At 44.7% G+C, this 23,209-nt stretch overlaps 1 protein-coding gene across 4 annotated transcripts in view; it reads left to right on the forward strand.

The window, feature by feature from the left end:
* The first annotated feature begins 4,595 nt into the window (after positions 1–4,595).
* Positions 4,596–23,209, forward strand: part of RHBDL2 (rhomboid like 2) — a 45,634-nt gene continuing 27,020 nt past the window's right edge. For 2 of the 4 annotated variants that reach the window (XM_031464817.2, XM_031464823.2), the window contains exons 1-2: positions 5,750–6,523; positions 21,799–22,068. In XM_031464817.2, coding sequence (XP_031320677.1) covers positions 21,820–22,068 — 249 coding nt within the window. In that variant the 5' untranslated portion in view covers positions 5,750–6,523; positions 21,799–21,819. Of the gene's footprint in view, positions 4,771–5,749; positions 6,524–18,507; positions 18,583–21,693; positions 22,069–23,209 lie in introns of those variants that run through there. The other 2 variants (XM_064493734.1, XM_064493736.1) reach the window with 2 other exon arrangements.

Genomic DNA, 23,209 nt, shown 5'->3' on the forward strand with positions numbered 1-23,209 from the left:
ACCCATCCAATGGATTTCTAATATCAATTTTCACATTTTTTCTTTCTGTACATTTTACTGGATTCTTTTCCAAGTCTGCTTGATTAGTTCTGATGATTTTTTTCCCTTGGTTGTACTTTTAATTCCCTCTGTAATTTATTTCAATGTATTAAACATAATAAAATAACATTTTATAGTTATTAGCAGTATCTCCGATCCTTATGATTCTGTAGTTGGTTGCTTCTGCTTGTAGGGGTTTGTTTCTTTCTGTGGTTAGAGACTTAAAAAAATTGTGAGTCATGTTGAAACTCTGTGGGAAATGTTTGAGGCCTGGGTTGAATGATATTTTTCAAGAGCGAGTTTAGGTTTGCTCTTCCCAGATGCCTGTAGGTCTTACCAATCCAGAAACACTTTAAATTTTCTTCTTGGAGTGTTTTGGGTCACACAGATTAGATGAGACTGTCCCTAGGTAAATACATGAGTGGAAGTATGCTTTTTACTTTGATTCAAGTTAAGACGGGCTTGCACCCCCACTATCCCCCGTTTTTTTGTTTTTGCTTACCCATTGCCCACTGAGGATATTAGTGATGTGGGGACTGGGGAGGCTCAGCCTTGTCCTCTGATTTTACTGTCTGCTCTCCTTAGGCTCAGGCTACCTCACCTCCATGACCCACGAAAACCAAGATGTTCGGTCACCGGGCATCTGCACATGCCCCCGGGGCAAACATGCTCTCACAATTGCTTACTCCCATTTTCTCGTAGGGATTCCTCACAAGATTTTCTTTACATTTTATCAATTTTTTTTTTTAAGTTCTGCTGTGTTGGGTTTTCTGTGAATGATTACTATGTCTTTCTTCATAAACAGCGTATCTTTTTAAACATTTATATTTCCTTTAGACATATAATGCTAAAACCCATAAGGAAAGTGGATTTATACTTATGTTTGCAGTTCATCTGACACATTTAGGAAAGGACTCAGCATTTGGGAGACGTACTCCAGGGACTCTGGAAGAATGCAGTGAGTAACGGGATGCAGCCTCAATATTACTGCTTCCTGTTAGTGACCCGACCCCCTGGGGCCTTAGAGCTGTCCAGGTGGCCACTCTGCACACCTCCAGTGACTCACCTGGAGTTTTACTACCCACTAGGGATCGGACATGAAGCTTGGTGGCCAGAAGCCAGAGAGACAGGTCCTGACACCTGCTGGCGGCTGAGGGAGCCTCCACCTGCAGAAAGTGGGAACCTCCTTTATGCTTCCCAGTTGAAAAGTTTGACAAACATTTATTGCTCCGTACTTTGTGTCAGATTTTGGGTGTAATTGCGTGGATGCAAAGATGAAACAGTGAAGGTTACTGCTCTTGAAGAACTCATAATCTTAGGGCATGCCCGTTTAGCTGGGAAAGATAAAGATACACACCCAGGTACTTTAAATACATTGTGGGAGATGTTATGACCTGTGTGAGATAACAGGATGTATATATTGGTCTCTGTATCCAGTTCTTGGCACAGAGAGTCTAAAACCCTTGTAATTTCCTAAGTGATAAGAGCAACTTTCATTCTGATGAGGTTACTCTGGGTGGGTTCCTGGATGGGGGCTGGTCACCAGAAAGGCCAAGCTATGATTGGAAGCTTGGAATTTTCAGCCCTGCCTCCCCTCCCCGCCTTCTCTAGTAAAGGTAGAAGGGTTGGAAATGCAGTTAATAATTGACAGTGCCTACGTAAGGAAACCTTCATAAAATCCCAATAGCATGAGGTTCTAGAGCTTTCAGGTTGGACCCTCCCAGACCTTGCCCTATATATCTTCACCTACCTTTTCATCTGTAAACTTTATCATAAACTGGTAAATGTAAGGAAGTGTTTCCCTGAGTTTTGTGAGCCATTCTAGCAAATTAATCAAACCTGAGTAAGGGAATGTGGAAAACTCCGATTTATAACCAAGTTGGTTAGAAGTTGTGGGTAACCTGGGGACCTACTATTTGGGATTGGCATCTGAAATGGGGAGCAGTCTGGTGGGACTGAATCCTTCTATCTGTGGGATCTGACACTCTTTTCAGGTAGATCATGTCAGAACTGAGTTAAATCGCAGGACACCCAGCTGGTGTCACAGAGGATTGCTTGGTGGTCACACATTTGGTGATCAGAAATGTTCTGTAAGGGTAGGAAAGGAGACATGCTGGAGGGAAAGATTGGATTTTTCTCCATACACTGTTGTAAGCTTGAGGTGGGAAGCCCTATAAAAAGACTGGCAGGACTCCCAGGCAGGGCCACTACTCTCCTCCCAGCACCATCTGGTTCCCTGGCCCAGGGACTCTATCTCACTTTTTGCATCTGAAACGGTTTACTTTTAGGAAAGTAGAACTTACCCCTAAAATTCTATTGGTTCCTTGAGCTCACTCCTGATTGATTATTTTCTTCACTCCTGATTGGTCCATTTCCCTCACTCCTGATTGGTTATTTCTCTCCCTCCTGATTGGACCATTTCTACAAAGCTTGTTCCTAATTAGTCAACTTTTGTTATACCTTATTTACATATGATGTTACAAAGTGTAAACTGGCAGCCTATAAAAGCCTGTGTAAACCTACAGACGGGGTCTAGAGCTTGGAGTGTTAACTCCTCTGGGCCTGCTGGTGTAATAAACTTGAATTCTCCAACTCTCCAAGTGCTGCTTGGTCTCTTGCCCGGATCTAGGTTGCTTTCACAACTGAGCTGTAACACCGAGCTGTGAACACTAAGCTGTAACACGTTTTTCTGCAACAAGCTCAGAATGCCATGGAAAAGACTAGTTCACTCTGCATCTCCACACAAGTGGAACTCCCTGTAACCTCCAGACTTATTTCTTTCAATTACAGCCATAAGCAGAGACACAGAAGGGTCTTCCTCCGCTAATTGCAAATTTTTAGGAAAGAGAAACGAATTGGCTCAATCTGAGTCAAATGTCCTCCTTCTGTGATCCAATCGCTGAGACCAAAATACATATACGACAGCAAAGTCTTGAGGGATGGTTTGGGGAGGGGCTGGATGTGGTAAGCCAGAAAGATACTTGACTCTTGCCTTTCTGTAGCACCAAACCTGGATCAATCCTACCACACTCCTTCTCTGTTCTTTGCTAGAACAGCTAACAGCTGTAGGGGCGATTGTTGGGGGTGGGGGGTGGGGAGGGGAAACACAAACATTTCATGCAGACATTTCAAATGGAAAGTCTCAGTGGGAAAAGATCCTCCAGGCCTCGATGGTGATTGGGTGAGGAGGGATGGTGCTAGGGGTGGTGGCCTTGCAAAGATGGTGCTGATGGTAGTTTGCTGGCCTGGAAGGTATGTGACCTTGGTGAATTCACCACCATCCAGGATCCGGCTCTGAATTTGCAAGCTAAGAAATATTCAGTATTTCCAGTATTTCAGAACTGATGTGATTTGTAGGTACTGATTCACATGAATGAGGTTCATAAGCAACACCCTCCATAAGAATTTATTAATTTACAAAGTCTATTTAAGGCTATATTGGCCCTCTCCAGATCTGCTTTTCAAATACCTCTTTGGACCCCAACTCATGCTCTGTGCTGTGTGCTGGGGACAGAGATAAATCAGATACAGGATTTGCTCGAAGAGCTCCCTAATATACGTATGTGTTGGGTGTGGGCAGACACTTTCACCCTCTGAAATCCTGCAGCCTGGAAAGCCAAGTCACAATTAGGAAGCAGCTTGTTGAGGGTGAAGTGGGAACAGGGAGGTTGGTTGGAGGGTAGGATGGCTTAGCGGTACCTCTGACAGCCTGGGTCCCACTTTATTTGGTGGGGGTTGACCTGGGGCAGCCACTCTCCCTGTGCAGTTCTGTGACCCACCATGGCCACTGTTGGCCCCATATGCTCTTTGCACTTCTGTGGCTGCCCACCGTCCTTTTGAACAGGACCTTCTTTCTGTAGACATTTGTCATCTTATGTGAAAGCTCAGGTCTCCAGTCCTGGGAACTGAAAGGTGTTGGTGGCATTCCCCGTGAGTCTCATCCATGTCACACAGATCTTACTGTCCTCTCGCTCAGGACCGGACCTGCTTTCCCTGGTCTCTCACTTCCTGAGGGCCGCTCACTCTTGCCGCCTTGTTAATCTGCGACATTCTGATTGGGTTCTCAGCACCCATCTCTGAGCCTCTACATTACTTTGGTCATTTTTTTCTCTCCTCCTGACTGTTTTTCCAAATATCTGACAATTTCCCTCAATTGTCCATCCAACCTCTATCCCTCTAACTCCTAACAGGTGACCCTGCCACTTACTTTAGTTAGAAAATTGGGGTGGGGCGCAACTCACTTCTATGTAGGCATAAGCTCCTGATAAAAGGCTCAGCTGCCCATTTCTAATGCTTCATCCTGGGGCCACCCCTCCCTGCCTTCAGCCTACTTGCTCTGTCCCCTCCGGTCCTCGTCTCCGTTGATGGCATCTGAGTCTTGCCTTCCTGCTTCATACCTACAGTGGGGAGTATGCCTGGTGCCATGGACTGAATTGTGTTCCCTCTCCCTACAGTTCACACGGTGAAGCCCTAAGCCCTCATGTGATGGTGCTGGACATGGAGCCTCTGGGGGTAACTAGGTCACGAGGGTGCAGCCCTCACAACGGAAGCAGAGCCCTTCTAAGAAGATATACCAGACAGCTTGCTTCCTTCCCTTCTCTCTACCACATGAGGACACAGGGAGAAGGTGGCCAGGACGAGGGCTCTCACCAGACACGGACCTGCCAGCCCCTCGGTCTTGGACTTCCCAGCATCCAGAGCTGTAGAAAACAAACATCCACCCAGCTTATGGTATTGTATCTCCCTCACTTCTGGCCTTTCCTCTTCCTTCCCCCCACTCCACGCTCCGCATGTCCCTTGTTCGTATTTCCCGGAGTCCTGTCCCAGATTCCCTTTTCTCCTCTCTCTGGTTTCTCCCCTTGAGTGACCTCATCCACTCCCAAGGTTTCAGTTGCTATTTCTGTGCAGCTCCTAACTATCTTTTTTTCCCAGCTGTTTGCTTCCCTCTGTGAGATAACAGAAAATATATACATTGTTCTCCTGACTCACAGCTCAAAAAACTCTTGTAATTTCCTAAGTGATAAGAGCACAAGGAGCATCTTTTTGTTCTCATATTTGGTCTTTGACTTTGTCTCTGGCACGGGGCTCTTAAAACCATTGTAAATTCCTAAGTGAAAAGAGCTCAAAGGAGCATCTTATGTTCTAATGAGGCCACTCTGGGGAGGCTCCTGAATGGGAGCTGGTTGCTAGCAAGACCAGCTTAGAAGACCAAGATTAGAAGCTTGGAATTTTCAGCCCCGCTCCCTCCACTCCTCTAGAAAGGATAGAGGGGCTGGAAACGGAGTTAATCACTGATCATTGCCTACTTGAGGAAGCCTCCGTAACACCCCAATAATATAGCCTTCGGGGACCTACTAGGTGGGTAAACACATCCACCTAGAGGAAGGGCTGTTCATCCCAGCTCCACAGGGACAAGAAACTCCTGTGCTAGGGACCCTCCCGGACCTCACCGTATATGTATCTTCATCTGCCTGCTTATCCGTATCCTTCACCATATTTCTTAATAAACTGGTAAATGTAAGCACGTGTGCCCCTGAGTTCCATGAGCCACTCCAGCAAATTAAACTTGAGAAAGGGAACGTGGGAACTTACGACTTGTAACTAAGATGGACAGAGGTTGTGGGTAACCTGAGAACCTACTTTTTGCAATTGGCTTCTGAGATGGGGGACAATCTTGTGAGACTGAACCCTTTACCTGTGGGATCTGACACTCTCTTCAGATAGATTGTGTCAGAAATGAGTTAAATTGTAGGACACCCACTGGCTGTTGCAGAATTGGCTTGGTGTGGGGGTTTTCCCCACATCTAGTATCAGAAGTGTTGTGTGGTAGTAGTATTTGACTAAAGGAGAAACACAGGAAGGAAGACTGAGGGGTTTTATGGTTTTTTGTTTTTTTTTTCCCTATACTCCCTCCTGCCATCCATTCTCTTCCCTTCTCTGCCTTGCTTTGGGTCTTGGGGCACTGACCTCTGTGACTGCATCAATGAGCTCTCTTGCCCTCGGACTTCTTGTTGAGTCCAGCCAGTGAGAGGAATCGGAAACTAGGAAGGTGGGAAAGAAAGGAGTCCTCCTACTGAGGTCTTTCCCCAGAGACCCGAGAACAGAGGGCAGGGGACTTGCGGGAGGATTGAAGTTCAGGGCCACTGCCAAGGAGAAAGAGTGAAGAGGCAGTCAAAGGCTCCCTGGCTCAGACCCAGGCAGGCGGATCGGGCGGACTCATTCATCCAGGGCCAGCCGGGGGCCGAGACTGCCGAGCTGGCTGGCCCGGCCCAGGCCCGTCTGGGGGCTGGGAGGGGATTTCTTCAGACTCCCTCCCCCAGGGCTGGGCGAGCAGGAACCTCTGGAGGATTTTAATTTGGGGAGGGACCAAGGCGTGCCTGGCAGGGCGGCAACTTCAGGGCAGCTGAGGCAGCCCGTTGGCCCAGGGCGCCTGGAAGCCAGGGAGCAGCCTCTCCTGCCTGGGACGCCCCTCCGCCCCGCCGAGGTAAGCTGCGGGGGCCGGGAGCCGGTGGCCCACGTCCCTCCGTGGGGAGCAGGGGGCGGAGGCCGAAAGCGCAGGGCGCGGGGTGGGGGAGCCAGGGGCCCAGGGCCAACCGTGGGGTGCTCCCTTGGCAACCTTCTTCCGGTGTAGCCTTCAGGAGTGGCTGCTTGGGATCCTGCTACTTTCATTTTAAAAGTTGGCAGCATGTTGGACCAGGAGTTAGGGGGCTTTCTCAGGCTTCCCGCGCCAGCGACGTGATGGGAGGATCAGGTAATGAATGCCATTGCCCTTCCCAGCGCTGGTCAATCACTGGCCGTCTTTCTCTCCCTTCATCACATTCTCCCCAGTAACCTGCCCCTACTCCCGCCCCGCAATTTTTTAATCTCCCTCCAAGGAACCGGATCCTAGCCCTCCTGTGCTGCCCCTGGAGACCACAGCCAGGGGACACAGTCTCTGGTTTGTTCCTGCAAGGCGAGTTTCCAGGGTTATTTGTTTCCTTCTTCCTGGTACTGCTGTCTGAGGGATTCTGTTCATTTCTTCATTTGTTATTCATTTGTTTACGCATCATTGTTTGAGCCTGTGCCTGGATTCTCTGTGGGGGATCAGGCACGGGACACACAATTTCCTCTGGGAATAAGGAAGACGGAAATTTGTTTCACAAGTGTGTAATGATCATTTATAAGCTGGTGGATAGCATAGCAAAGTGGAAACTCATTTTAGGGTCATAGAGACACTGGATTCAGGTCCCACCTCTTCCTGAGTCTCGGTTTGCTCATCTGTAAAATGGTATGGTTATGAAGATGACATGAGACAACACATGTCAAGTGCCAAGCCAGGTGCCAGGCACACAGTGGGGCCTCAGCAAACATCTGTGCTCTTCCCTTCTTCTTGGCCCCCTTTCTGCCATGCCCCTCCCTAACTGCCACCTTCCCGTGGCTAGTAAAGATAAGTCGGACAACACTGGCCTTGAAGGCACTTAGCAGGTCTGTAAACACCGAACTGGGAGGGAAGGGGGAGGTGGTGAAGGGAGGGGTGGGGGTGGGGCTGACTAGGGAAAGCGCCTCCTGCAGGCTGAAGGTAAGAACGCAGACCCGGCCTGGGACCTCTAGTTGGAGGGAAATGGAGGCTGTCTTGCTGTGTTTCTGAATTTGCATATTCCCACCGGCCCTGGGATGGGAACTACCAATTCCTAAAACCAACTCTGCCTGACCTCAGACTATAGGCTTTTAAAAGCATTATCTCATTTAATCATAACCCTTTTACAGTATTATTAGCCCTATTTTACAGATGAAGGAAATGAAGATACAAACAGTGGAAGGGATTTGCCTAAGGTCACATGGCTAATAAGTAATGAATCTAGAATTCAAATCGAGGTCAGACTCTAGACTCCCTGCCCTTTGTTCAACTCCTTGCTGTCCTTCAAGTTTCTATGTAGCAGAAAGCACAAAAGGACAGCATCACTCCCCCAACCTCCTGGACGCTGGCTTCCCACTTCCTGTGGATCTCCTGCTCTGGGCTGCTTCAGCCAAGTGGGAAAGCTCACACTCCTTCCCTGATTCACTAATTCACTCATTCATACTTCATGCATTCAGTCAAGGGCTCTGTTGGTCCCCAGAGGGCAGGGGCCATGTCTGTGGTTCACTGTTTACAACCAGTGCTCTGTATATGTCCCTGAGACTGTTTGATAAATCCTTTGTGAGTAAATGATCCAATAAACATTAACTGATGCATTCTATGGGTTCCATAATAGGGATTCAAAGATGAATAAAGCAGAAGTTCTAGCTTCAGGGTTTTCACTGCCTTGTGGAGGAGACGGTGATGATATAAAGAAAACAGTGGTACCCTAGGCAGGAGCCGAGGTTGCTGAGGGAACTAAAAAGGGCATTTAATTCTACCATGTCTGCTTTGTTCACCACTGTACCCCGTGCCTAGCACAATGACAGGCACACTGCAGATGCTCAAAAAGGCTTTGCAGAGGAGGTGTTAGGACAGAATCTTGAAGGGGGTGTTAGGACTTCTCCAGGAGAACCACCTGGGGAGGGAAGATACTCTGGCAGAGGGAGATGCTTGTGAAAAGCCTAGTGGAGGGCAGGGGTTGGAACTGCTTAGGGGCTGAAACTAGTGGTTATCGGGGGGAAAGGGAAAGGGAGGGGGACAAGATAGGGGCCAGAGATTAAGGGGTACAAAGTACTCTGTATGAAATAAATAAGCCACAAGGATAGATTGTAAAGCACAGAGAATATAGCCAATATTTTACAATAACTATACATGGAGTATGATCTACAAAAATCTTGAACCACTGTGTTGTACACCTGAAACTAATATAATATTATAAATCAACTATACTGTAATAAAAATTAATTACTTAATTAAAGGCAACAAGGGGTAAAAAATGAAGGTGGACTTTCTTCTGGACAGGAAATTATTCTGGTTTGGTTGATTGGTTTGACAGTGAGGACTAGTTTTGACAATTGGATTATATGGTAGACGTGTTCCATAAACTAAACAAGCTAAATCTGTAGCTCCAAGGTTTGGATGAAAATATATCTAAAGCATGTTGCTAATGAAAACTATGCCAGGAAATTCTGTCTTGGAATCGATTTTCACTTGTGAAACATAATTTCAGGTATTAACTTAAAAGTGAGAGAGACGTAGCTTTTCCAAAATTCTTACGGGGATCCATGAGCAATAGAGATGCAGACTACAGGTGTATGGCGTACGTAGCATCAGTGGCCACATGCAGCATCGTGGGGACGAGCATCCTGACCAGGTCAGGTCAAGTGGCTTGCCCGCAGGTAAGCAGGGGCAGAGTTGGAGTAAGAACCAGGGTCTTCTGAGTGTGGTCATTTCATTGCTCTTTCTATGACTCCAAACTTCCTCCTTCCTTCCTTCTTCTACTCGATGGTTTATTCGGCAAACACTTAGTAAGCACCTTTCGATGGAGTAGAAAAGAAACCTCTCCTACTTTCCTGGAGCTCATATGGTAGTTGAAAGAGACAGACAACAAGTAAACAAGCCAGACATTCTTACACAGCGGTAAGTGCTGAAAGTGCATAAGCAGGGGGCGTGATGGTGTGTGTGGGGCAGGCAGAGGGCGGGCTGAAAGCTTCAGGGAGGCCACGAAAGGCTTCCTAGGGAGGAACTGTTATGAGGGAGCTAGCCTTGAGTGCACGTGTTGGGGCTTGGGGGGCGGGGCAGAGGAGAAAGCGTTAGGTAGAGGGAGCAGCAGGTGCAAAGACCCCAAGGCCGGAGAGTGCTTAGTGTGTACCTGTGACGGAAAGAAGGCCCCGTGGTTGCAGCACAGAGATGTCGGGAGAGAGTGGTAGAATTCTACAAAGAAGGCAGGAGCTAGGTCACACAAGACTTCTCAGCCGCGGCAAGGGTCCTGAGTTGATCTCGAAAGCAATGGGAAGCCACTGAAGGATCTTAAGCAGAGAGTCGATGTACTCTGATTTATGGCTGTGTTTTGTCTGGCTTTGGAGAGCAGGCAGGAGCGCCAACAGAGATGGAGACTAACTGGGAGGCTGTTTCAGGTGAAACATCTGCAGTCGACTCTGCTGAGGGACACGAAGGTGAACCATGTTACTAGGAAGGCCGAAGGGTCTGGGATGTCATGTTGCCTTCTAGTTCTGATGTGTTGGTAACTATTGCTGTATAACAAGTCACCATAAAACGTTATATGTACAACCACTGCCGTATTCACTTGTCATGATTCTCTGGGCCTGGAACTTGGGCAGAATTCAGTGGAGCAACTGCGTGTAGTGATGTAGTGTCAGCTGGGATCATTCACTTGGCTGTATTCAGTTGGTGGATGAGCTGGGCTGGAAGGTCCAAGAAGGCATCACTCATAGGTCTGCCACCTGGGCCCTCCTCCACGTGGCCTCTCTCCATGTGAGTAGCTTGGGCTTCCTCATATCATGGTGGCCTCGGGGTAGGTCCACCTTCTTGTATGGTGTCAGGCTTCAAAGAGGGAGCATTCCAAGAGGAAACAACGTGGGGCTGCAGCTCCCTGCATGCCTGGCTTGGGAGGTTTCCTGCACTAATTCTACTGTGTATTATCAGTCAAAAGCAGTCACAGGGCTGGCCCAGATTCAAGGAGAGGGGAAAAAAACCCACCTTTTAGCGGAAAGAATGGCAAATAATAAACTCAGTCTTTAATCTACTGCACCAGGCTTCTGGGAAGTGAATAACTGTAACTTCCCTGATGATGCTGACCCACTTTAAAGTCTAAACCACAGTAATGTAGTCCCCCTTCCTTATCTGTGGCTTTGTTTTCCCCAGTTTCAGTTACCTGAGGTCAACCTTGGCCTGAAAAATATTAAATGGGAAATTCCAGAAATGAACAATTCACAAGTTTTAACTTGTCTGCCGTTCTAAGTAGCGTGATAAAATCTTGAGCTGTCCTGCTCTGTCCCTTCTGAGATGTGACTCATCCCTTTGTCCAGTGTGTCTTGCCCCCTTAGTCACCTAGCAGTCCGGCTATCAGTCGTGGTATCACAGCACTTGTGTTCAAGTCACCCTTATTTTACTTAATAATGATCCCAGAGCACAAGAGGAGTGATGCTGGCCTTTCGGATATGCCAAAGGAAAGCCCTAAGTGCTTCCTTTATGTGAAAAGGTGAAAATCTTGACTTAATAAGGAAAGAAAAAAAAATCAAATGCTGAAGTTGCTAAGATCTGCAGTAAAAAACAAATCTTTTCTGAAATTGTGAAGGAGGAAAAAGAAATTTGTGCTAGTTTTTCTGTCACACCTCAAGTTGCAAAAGTTATAGCCACAGTGTGTGATACGTGCTTAGTTAAGATGGAAAAGGTATTAAGTTTGTACAATAAGATATTTGGAGAGAGAGAGAGACCACATTCACATAACTTTTTTTTTTTACAGTATTGTTATAATTGTTCTGTCTTATTCTATTGTTCTAAATTTGTTCTGTTTTAAAATTGTTCTATTTTATTATTATTAGTTATTGTTGTTAATGTCTTATTGTGTGCCTAATTTATAAACTAAACTTTATCACAAGTATGTATGTATACGAAAAACATAGTATATACAGGATTTGGTACTATCCACAGTTTCAGCGTCCTCTGGGGGTCTTGGACCAGATCCCCTGTGGATAAGGGGGGATTACTGTTTACTGTGTTGGAACAATTTATAGATCTTTATTCCCCCTGAATAGGAAGGGCCTGGGGAACAGGAAGTGGTTTTGTTTTTGTTTTGTCCTTCATGTTTCCACAGCCTAACATATACAAGGCATTCAGGGAATGCTTGTCCAATGAATTCACACATCACATAAGAATTCATTAGTTATCAGACTACAGTGTACATAAGAATCCCCTGGGGAGCTCTCAAAGAGACATGCAGATTCCTGGGCAAGACCCCAGCCCAAAATCCAAATCTCTAGGGCAAGAGGTTTTAGTTTTGGCTGCACATTAAAAAATACCAGTGCCCAGGCCCTAGCTCCAGAGGCTCTAGCTCCACTGATGGCGTGAGCTCAAACAACAACGCTGCTTTATAATCTCAGACAATCCTGATGTGTAGCCAGGGTTAAGAGCCACTGTTTTAGGATTAGAACCAGCCATCTTCACTTGACTTCTCCAGATGATTTTTTTTTAAAATAGGTTTTTCCCTAAGCTAATTAATTAATTAATTAATTTTAAATGGAGGTGCTGGGGACTGAACCCAGGATCTCATGTATGCTAAGCATGCACTCTACCACGGAACTGTACCACCCCCAGCACACCCTGGATGATTCTGACGCAGGTGGTCTATGATAGGGTGACCAACTCTCCTCAGTTTGCTCAGCACGGCCCTGATTTTAGCACCCTAACTCCCATATCCCAAGAAATCCTAGTCCCATACCAGTCAACACAGTTGGTCATTGACAATGCACCATTGTTTAAGAAACATCATAGATGAGGCAGTGAAAGCCTTTTTGAAAAATACCTACAAATATCTAATGAAAGCAAAGATTCTGCCTCCTTCCTGAAGGAACTGAAATAGTATCATAATATTATCACACTGAGCCAACCCCTTGAATTAAGGAGGGCCAGAGTTTTCCTTCAGCCCTGTGTTCTGGTGTGCTAGGTCTGTTAACCTAGTTAAATAGTGTGACGGTCTTTGGGAATTCTCCCAGACTGTATTCCTTAGTGTACATGAGGCACAATCATCAAGGATGATGTGGTGAGGATAGTAGGAGATACACGATGAAGTTTTTGTGTCTCTCCACCAGTGTGTATTATTACTTCTACTATTCATATTATAATAGGGTACAAAAATATACGTAATATCTTAAATAGCTCTGTGGGGAGGCAGTACAGTATAGTAGAGTGACCCAGGATCTAGCCACAGAAGAACGGGATTGTACTAGGTGTGCAGTCACGAGTGCCTCTTTTTGCCTTAGTTGTTCATCTGTAAAATGGGACTAAAAATGGGATCTTCTTCCTAGGGCAACTGGGGAGGACTCATCCAAATCATACAAGTGAAAATGATTCTGTAGATGGGGAAGGAGGCGATCCTGTTTGTCTTCAAATAGGAAAGACACAAAGAAATTATTCTGCTGAGAGGACTTTTACGTGGCCAAGGCCCTGGTCCCCCTGCCCTGCACCACAGCCAGAGCTGGAGTCCAAGGAAGAAGCTTTTAACATGCAATGGGCATACAGAGGCCTCAGGAAGCAGTGTCCCTACCTTAGCTGCCCTCATAATTGAGTAATTGCTTTGCTTCAGGAGAAAGGAAAACTTTTGGAAAAGGGGGTTTGTGAAGGAATTTTTTTTTGTTTTTTTGTTTTAAAATCTTTTGCTTGTTGATTTCAAGTGTATCCCCAGAGATGAAGCAAAACGAAAACAACCCCAGCCACAAGCCCGTAATATTGAAAAGTTGGTTCTTAATTTCTGTAGCTAAAAAAGCATGCTTTCAGGCTAAAACCACAGAGAGATTGCTGCAAACCTCTGGAATGGGGCATAATGATGGTTTGCAGTGTGATGAAGGAGGCTATTAGTCTCTGTGGCCCAGAAGCCCAATCCACGGCCTCTCCAATTACCCAGGTTGCCTAGCAACACCACCAAAAGCCGCCCCACCAGGCCCAGCTGGGTTGCAGTAGGGTACACCCCACACAGCCTCCCGCCCAGGCTGCTGGGCACCCCGGCCACATCAAGGCTGGACTCGGCCTCTGCAAGGGCCCGCCTGGTACCAATGAATGGGTGGGGTCAGCTGTTTAAAAAAAACAATTCAGATATTTGAAGCCTACTTGTTTGCATGCAGCTAGAAAAGCAGCACAAGCTAATGATCCAAAGCCTCTTCTGCCAAAGAGGAGTTGCCCTAACATTGGTGGCCTTGGCAGTGCTCTCCTGGGTGAGGTGACGAAGGGAAGGTGAGCCTGACTTCGTCCTCGGGTTCTCAGAGAAGCAAATTCTTTTCCTTTCCTGAATGTCTGTTTCCATCTTGACTCCCTGTGGCAGTAACAGGACTGGTGGGGATTCCCAGCCCCATCCTCAGGGCTGGTGACCTGCTGATTCTTCAACAGCCCCCACCTGGGAACTCCCAGGGTCTAGTCTGGGTATGTTTGGGGAGCTGCAGGAAGAAGAGGAGGTTAGGGTATAGGGAAGGACGGGATGAAAATAATCAAAATAAATACATCCACTTCTTCAACACTTGTAGAAATCACAGGGCAGAAGTACACACCGGGTCTTTGGAGTCAGATGTCTCCCAAGGCTCCTGTCCCAGCCCTCCCCTCACCAGCTGTATGACCTTGAGCAAGTTACTCTGGAAGTCTGAGTTTCCATATCCATAAAATGGGAATGTTATTATCCCACCTTACACGGTTATAATAATGAAGAGAATGCTCATAAAGTGTTTAGCATAGAACCTGGCACACGGTAACTGCTCTCTCTTATGGCAAGTCTTACTTTCATTTGATTGGTACAATAATTCTGTAAGATAGAATTGGGTGGGTAGAACTTGGGTCTTCACATGGCCAAGCACGAGGAACACTGCTCCTCAAAGAAGGTGACAGGCCCTTTTGTAAGCATTGTGGCATGACGGCTCCACAGGTCTTCTCTGACAGCTCAGTGATGGCACAATGACAGTGGAGGGGGTGAGTGTGCAGAGGAAAAGGGTGGGAGGTGCTTTTCAACATAAAGTGATATTAAACTCTTAGTTAATATGATGTACCTGGAATCCCTTTCTCCTTCCTCCCTTCCTTCCAGTATTCTTTTAAATAAATTTCTTATTTTGGAATAATTTTAGATTTACAGAAGAGTGGCAGAGAGTTCGTTTACCTTTTACTCAGATACAAGTATTTTCTGAACACCAGGAACTTTCTGGGCACTTGGAATACAGCAATGAAACAGGCTCTGCCTTCCAATGGAAGATCACAGAGACTGAAGGGGACATTGGAGAGCCTTAGTTTATGGTTCTCAAAGGTGCTGCTGCCTCCACTTCACTGGTACAATTGGCAGAAATGTACTAAGTCTATTAAATTCGTTTCTTTAAGAGTAGGGCCCAGGAATCTGTTTGAAACAAATGTTGAAAAACAAATGTCTGAGGGAATTCTAAGGCTTAACCAGTTTGGGGAACCACTGGTCTAAGGCAGAGTGTCCACTGTGCAGATGAGAGAACTGTGGCTCAGAACTGGGAGGGGACTCACTCCAGCTCACACAGCCAGGAAGTGGCAGAGTCAAGACCAAAAAAGGATCTCCTAGCTCTATGCTCTCCTTACACTAGGTCTCCCAAACACAGAACAAGAAATGAGTTTAACTTGCCATAGGAAGAACCCAGATAGAGTTAAGAAGAATTTCTGGTTATTCAGGTGTATTAGTTAGGTTCTTGGTTGCAAAGGATAGAAATGGATTCTGGCTGATTACACCAGTAAATTGATGTTATTGAAAGTGCATTGAGTCATAAGATTAAAAAAAACAAACAAGCATTTCTCTAATCCTACTCACGCTTCTGACACCAAATTGTGGGTTTTCCACACCAAGCAATTCTGACATTAGCTACCCTACAACTTAAGTGGGCTCAGTCCCACAAGACTGCTCCCTACTTCGGATGCCAATTACAGGCCTGGGCTTCCAGTGCTTCTGACCGATGGGCTATAATTTGGAGGTTTCTATGACCCACCCCCTTCCTCGGGTTCCATAATTTGCCAGAACAGGTAGCAGAACTCAGGGGAGGGCTTTACCTACTATTACCAGTTTATTATAAAGGTTATAACTCGGGAACTGCCACATGGAGGAGATGCATGGGGCCAGCTGGGTGCATGACCCTCCCAGCTCCTTGATCTGTTCACCAACCTGGAAACTCTCCAAAGTCATTTATTTAGGGTTTTTATGGAAGTTCCATTACATAGGCATGATTGATTAAATTATTGACCTCTGGTCAACCTCTAGCTCTTCTCCCCTTCTTAGAGGTGGGGGCCGAAATTTCTATGGTTTTTTCTCTGGCAATCCCTCTCTATCCTCCAAGAGTCATTTCATTAGCATAAACTCAGGTGTGGTTGAAAGAGGCTTATTATGAATAACAAAAGATACTCAGCTCACTCCTATCACTCAGGAAATTCCAAGGGTTTAGGAGCTCTGTGCCAGGAACTGGGTAGGAAGACCAAATACATATTTCCTAGTATATCGCTAGATCATGGTAGATTACACAATCACTGGAAGGCTGCAGAAACAAAGTTGGGAAATAAGCAGAAACAAAGGGAGACCAGGCATCTAGAACCATACCAAAATCACATCACAGAGCCAGGTGGTGACCACAGACCCATTGCACTGCTGTATGCTCATTGCTACAACTTGCATCAGAGACACAGCTGGCACTGGAGGCTGGGGGCCACTCTGACTCCAGGGGCAAGGCTGGACACCGGATACTGCTGCTACCACTTTAAGGTGCACCACCTTAAAGAATCTTCCCCACCCCTAGCTCTAGTCTCAAAAATTGTAAGCAAATGCAGCTGACTGTTCAAGCCTGGGTACGTGAGCCCTAGCTGCCTAGAGACCTGGAAAGGTGCGCATTGGGCATTTTTAGCTTTTATACTGGGAAGTGGTCCCTGCTCCCCACTCATTCATGAGATCGGGGACTTGCTGAGAAATGGACAGACGACCATTACATAAGTATTATCAAAATAATACTCTGGAAGTCCTTGACATTTGCAGATTCAACACTTACAGTTTTGTGTAGCATTAGCTACCCTCAAAGGCCTGCTGGAAATGAATGTAAATCGAATGACTGGCCTTGCTTACCTGTCATTTACTTGTGAGTGAGCAGGCCTCCCTTCCACCTTGGCATCTCATGTGACTTCACTATTCTCACTAGTTATTGCCTTTGTGTAACGTGCATGCAGTGACTGAAATCCTTGTTTCTTGTTGGAGGAGTAGAAAACTCATTAAAAAAAAATCACTTGATAGCGCCAGTGTTGGAAATGAAAAGAAAGTGAAGAGGCCTGCGAAAGTGACTTTTATTTATTTATTTTTTTTGGTTGCCACAAATAGAAGTTTTTGATAAACTGTCACAGAATGTCAAGTTCAGTGGTGTTTAGGCTCTGTGATCTCAAGAGATCTTCCAAAGGAAAAGTGCTTTGGCAAGTGGTTTTAATGTGTTCTTTAGCCAGTTCAGACATTGCTCTTCGAGAGACATGAAACTTTACTGAAAATGAAAAGAGGCCCAGCTAACTAACCAAATTTTCTTTTTCTTCTCTTCTTTGGGACCTCGGGTGCAAAGTGTTAAGCATAGTTAATACTCCTCAGACAACAAACTTTATAAAGAACTTTACTGCTGCATTTATAGAATCCTTTAGGGTCTGAGATGGAATCACTTAAAATTTTCTGGCTATAATTTATAACATAATTTGGGGAGACACTTTGTGATATACAGTGAAGGAGATCTTCGGGAAAAAATCCCTTGCCAGTGCCAAAGGTCTCCTGTGTAAATCTCCTTATGGAAATCTTTCTACAGATTTCTTTTTAAAAGACAGATGACTGCTCTGGGTAAATGAGCACAGCCCTGCCCTTTCCAATCCTTGGCCAGCATACTGGCTCCATGATTCATAACATAAGCAATGCTTATACCAGGTCAGGTCAGGAAATAGGAAAGTTCTTTCCATGTTTCCTCTTCTTAAGAATAATTGTTCACTGTGGAGGGAAGGTCTTTGATTCTTGGTATGCAGTCGGAACATCTCCACGAGAGTCTTTCCATTCTTCCATTCTTTTTAACAATCTCCCCGACTTGTTCCCTGAGGGTAGGATGGGAACACGTCACAGCAGTGCCACCCAGTTTTGATCTGAGTGTGTGTATGTGTGTGTGATTTCAACACAGAGTTGGCAGTCACTTGCTGCAGATAAGAGGTAGGAGGTGAGGCATAGCATCAAGACAACATTAAGGAAATCTCAAGAAACCTGCATGATCTTTGCTTAGTGAGTAAGAAAGCGTAGTCAGTGTGGTAAACAATGCACTCAGTGAGTAACACTGGGATGCGAGTTGACCCAGTAAATCATTTGATAACTGGATGCTTTCATGTCTCTGCGTGACTGTAATGTGTTAGAATCATTGCTGATTAGTTTTGAGACTCTTGCTCTATTCAGCTGGGCCTCCCAAAATTCTGGTCATCTAAAGTGTGCTTTCGGATACTCTGTCCCAGTTTTGACCTTTAGAGCCCAGGGAGTGTACAGGCCACACCCACACAATTAGTGAATGACCTTAGGTTAGACTTGTCTTGCGAGGCCCTAGGGAGGGACACCTTGAACCCAGGAGCAGAAGTGCTGGTGAGCAGATCTGAGTACTGTGGAAGGAAGAACTACCCGGGAGGCAGAACTATTCAGAAAATCCAACAACCTGATTCAAATACTCTCAGTTTCTTTGTAATTTTTCACTACTGTAAGTAGTTCTGCACAGAACGTCTTTGAAATATAGCCTTGTGTGCTTGCTCAAATACGTATGTAGGATAGATTTCTAGAAGTCGGATGGTTCTGTTGAAAGACATACGTGTTTCATGTTTTATAGATACTGCCCAAATGCCTTCCAAAAAGGCTGCATCAATTTACACCTTGTAAGCTGCACGCATTTCCACACAGACTCGTAAGTATAGAACAGTCTTTTTCATTGTTGCATCTGGTCAGTAGTGTTTTCAAGGTGGCGCATTGTGCTCAGACATCCAGGTGTGGGAGCAGAGGATAAACAGGAGTGGGAGGAATGGGGAACGTCAGTGTGGAAGCAGCACCTGTGAGCATCAAGCACTAGGTGTTGAAGATGAGATGAATCAGAGAGGCCTCTGTCCTCAAGGACCAGGGCACACAGACAGGTCCGGACGTCAGAGTGTTGAGAGTGACTGAGAAGAGAGGTAAAAAACAAAACTGTGCACTCACTACCGACATGGTCATTAGTTTCTAGAATCTACAGTAGGTAGAACTACATGTCACATTCCTTTACTGTACGTGCTGAGGAAGCACACAGACAAAGTGAGTCTTGGCTAAAGTGAATGGGTCAGATATCTGCAGCACAGGAAATATATTTCACCAAAGTATCAAAAATGATGGACTTGAAGCTGGAAAATTTCTTGAAGTTTTGAAATCTGGAAAAAAGAAAAATTGGGGAGAAGTGTAATCTTTGTTTTTCTAGCTCCTTTTATGGATAGAAAGTTGTATTATTAACAATGCAGAATTTCGTTTCCTCATAAAATGACCATGTGTGATATTTAAATTTACAATAGGGCTTATTAACACAATGTTAATCACTCCTAATTGAACATATTTTTAAAATAATTTAATATTTGTGTTTAAGAGCTGCTGATCTTAAATCCACACTCTGTTTTGCCATTCATGAGACATGACAAAAACTAGAAATAGTCATCAATTTTCAAGGAAGATTAATAAAATGGTTATGTCTAAAGACTTAATGTCTGACTCTGGGAGGTGGAAGATTTAGGGGAAGAAGGCTTTATTTTCAGAAAAGTTACTGGGGAAAACAATAAAAGGAGAATTCTCTTCTTCCCTAAATTTATTGAATAAGACCTATTGTAATGTGGAACCTTGCCTAATGAAATACATTTGAAAATAAATTGAATTTGACATGATTCCTAGTAACTTGCAGTGTGAAAATAGACCCCAGACTCAGCCCCATCCCTTCTATCTATCCATCCATCCTCACACCAACTCATCCATCCATAGCCAATAATACCTAATAGTTGTGGAGTGTTTACTATGTGTCAGATACTGTTCTAAGTGCTTTACATCCATTATTGCAAATAATCTTCCCACCAGTGCTATGAGGTCAGTGCTCTCATTATCCCCATAGACCCAGATGCCTGGGTTTAAACACAGCTCTACAACACATCAGCTGTAAAGTAACCTTAAGTAAACTCATGCCTTAAAAAAAAAATCCAGATTTTAAAATGGAATCTGAAGGTTTCCCAATAAGTTAAACATAGAATTACCATGTGAACCAGCAATTCCACTCTTAAGTATATACCCAAAAGCACTGAAAACAGGTATTCAAATAAAAAGTTGTATGGGGATGTTTATAGCAGCTTTATTCACAGTAACCAAAAGGTGTCCTTCTACAGATGAATAAATAATGTGGTTTTGTTTATATACCTATCTATACAATGCAATATTATTCAGCCATTAAAAGGGATGATATACTCACACCTGCTACAACACGGATGAACTTTGAAGACGTTTGCTAAGTGAAAGAAGCCAGACCCAAAAGGTTACAAATTTTATGATTCCATTTATAGTAGGTGTTCAACAGATATTTGTTGCATAAATGCTTGAATGATTGGATGTTGAGGATTGAGTTCAAGGGAATACAGGATCTGGAAGTTAGTAGGAACTCAGGCAAGAGTTCCAGATGTCAGGGAGTTGTTGGGAAGACGTGTTTCAGCAAGGGTGCTGATGTTGTACCTGGAGAACCAGTAGGAATGGCTTTTTTTTTTTTTTTCAATTGAAGTATAGTCAGGTTACAGTGTTGTGTCAATTTCTGGTATACAGCATAATGTTTCAGTCATACATATACATATATATTCCTTTTCATATTCTTTTTCATTATAGGTTACCACAACATATTGAATATAGTTCCTTGTGCTATATGAAAGAAACTTGTTTATCTTTTATATATAGTAGTTAGTATCTGCAAATCTTGAACTCGCATTTTATCTCTTCCCACCTCCTTCCCCCCTGGAACTATGAGTTTGTTTTCTATGTCTGTGAGTCTGTTTCTGTTTTGTAAGTAAGTTCATTTGTGTCTTTTTTTTTTTTTTTGATTCCACATATAAGTGATATCATATGGTATTTTTCTTTCTCTTTCTGGCTTACTTCACTTAGAATGACAATCTCCAGCTCCATCCATGTTGCTGCAAATGGCGTTATTTTATTCTTTTTTATGGCTGAATAGTATTCCATTGTATAAATATACCACAACTTCTTTATCCAGTCATCTGTTGATGGACATTAAGGTTGGGGAATGGCCTTCTTAACTCAAATGTGCTACAGAATGAGTAGTTGTGGCATTTTAAATAGAACACTGATAATTTAGGAAGTAAAGATGTGGATTTAAATTTTTTTTTGCAGGGGGGAATAGGAAGTACATTTTTTCTTTTTTTAACCATTAAAAAAAAATACAGTATAGTTAATTTAAAATGTTGTGTTAGTTTCAGGTGTACAGCAAAGTGATTCAGTTATATACATTCATATATATTTTTCAGATGGGAAGTGAATTTTTTAATGGGGCTCCTAGCATAGTACCTGATACACAGTAGATTCCCAGTAAATAATTTTTGATTCTGAATCAGAAGCCAGAGATGTGTGTTTGGCCTGGGAGTAAAAGCAAGATGAAACTAAGAAGGGAAAGGAGACTGTTAATGTTAGACAAAACTGAGTTCAGTAATGCAGTGCGCATGGCTTGGGCTCTGAAATGCATCACTTCATGGCAAAACTATCTCTTACACTAATGGTTGACTTGCAAGTGCATGTCAGAAAGGAAGGGGCGTGCCAGCTAGAGCTGCCATTCCAAAGCTCCAGTCCATCCCTTAGGTGGTGACAGGAGATAAATCTGGCAATGACTCCTGGAGAGCCCTCTCCCTCATTCAGGGGAGACCCTAGCACCTTTTCACAATTACACACTGGTGATGAAGGTATGGATATTACATGTCTTTGGGCACCAGATCTTCAGCTGCCATCTGTTAACTCACAGGAAAGGCACTGGAAACCAACAGCTGTGCCAGAGCGCCTGGGAAAGAGCCACGGCCCTAAGACAATAGGGTCGTCCGTTTCTCTCTGACATCCGTGTCCCTGTCAGGTAGAGGGAGGACCCAGGACAATGGCTGCTGCTCATGATTTGGTGATGGAGGAGGAAGTGAATCTGAATATGGACAGAGAGATGAAAGAAGAGCTGGAGGAAAAGGAGAAAGTGACAGAGGCCCAGGCAGGTAAAGAACCGTTCAAGAATAAAAAGGTCCACAGGATTGTCTCAAAATGGATGCTTCCTGAACCGGTGCGAAGAACATACCTGGAAAGAGCTAACTGCCTCCCGCCCCCTGTGTTCATTATCTCCATCAGCCTTGCTGAGGTAAGCTTGCGGGGTGGGGTGGTGGGCACAGGAGCAAAGACTCCGGGGGGGTTGCAGAGACCCTGGGGCTTTAGGTCAGATCTAGATGAGGGACTGGAAAACATGTAAGAAGAGAGCTTGGTGGTGGCAGGTACAGCACTCGCAGAACTCCACCTTACCCACTCCCGGGCTCGCTTCCCAGGCTCTTCTCATGGCCCCAGTCACTTTCAGCCAAAGGTTGAGTTTTATTTTTCCAACAACTCCCCTGCCTGGCAGTCACAACAGTTCCAGTGGCTTCATTTCATTCTAGTTGGTGGGGGTTTTTGAAATCAAATAATCTTGGGGTTGCAAATTGGTTTGATCTCATAAACTACCTTTGATTGACTGTGTACGGTCTATCAGGAGCCATATGTTTAGAAGAGTTATTGGTTGCCTCCAAATTTCAGTAGGGAAAAAATGGGATCCTCTAATGATGTCTACAATGGGCAACATGTAATGGGTTCCAGATTCTGGTCTAGTCAGCCCTTTTGTTTTCCAGAAAAGAGTACAAGGCCTGGAGAGGTGGAGTGACTTGCTTAAGGTCACATACTTAGTGATTTGGCCAAGACTGGGCTTCTCCTGAGCCTCATCGCACCTAGCTTTTTCTCCTACAGCATGACGTCTCATAAAGGAATTGGCAGAGCTTGGCTCCCTGTGGGGTGTGACTGCAGGGGCATTAGGAAGCCCCTAATGTCATCTTCTTCATTCCCACTGATGCTTGAACTTTCTTATCAGGGACTGTATCAGTCAGGGTTCTTTAAAGAAGCAGAACCAATAGGATACATATCACATACACACACACACATACACATTTATCTACTATTTACACACACATGTGTATTTAGAGAGATTGATTTATTTTAAGGAATTTGCTCATGTAACTGTGGAGGCTTGACAAGTCCAAAATCTATAGGGGGTGGTTGTGGGAGTGGGTACAGTTCAGTGGTAGAGTGTGTGCTTAGCATGCAGGAAGTCCTGGGTGCACAAGGTCCTGGGTTCAATCCCCAGTATCTCCATTAAAATAAGTAATTAAATAAACCTAATTACCTCCGCACAAAACAAAACAAAAGCAAAAAAAAAAAAAAATTAAAAAAAACCCCAAACAAAAACAAAAACAAACAAA

This window comes from Camelus dromedarius, chromosome 14, assembly GCF_036321535.1.
Source record: "Camelus dromedarius isolate mCamDro1 chromosome 14, mCamDro1.pat, whole genome shotgun sequence".
In the NCBI taxonomy this organism is placed as follows: Eukaryota; Metazoa; Chordata; class Mammalia; order Artiodactyla; family Camelidae; genus Camelus; species Camelus dromedarius.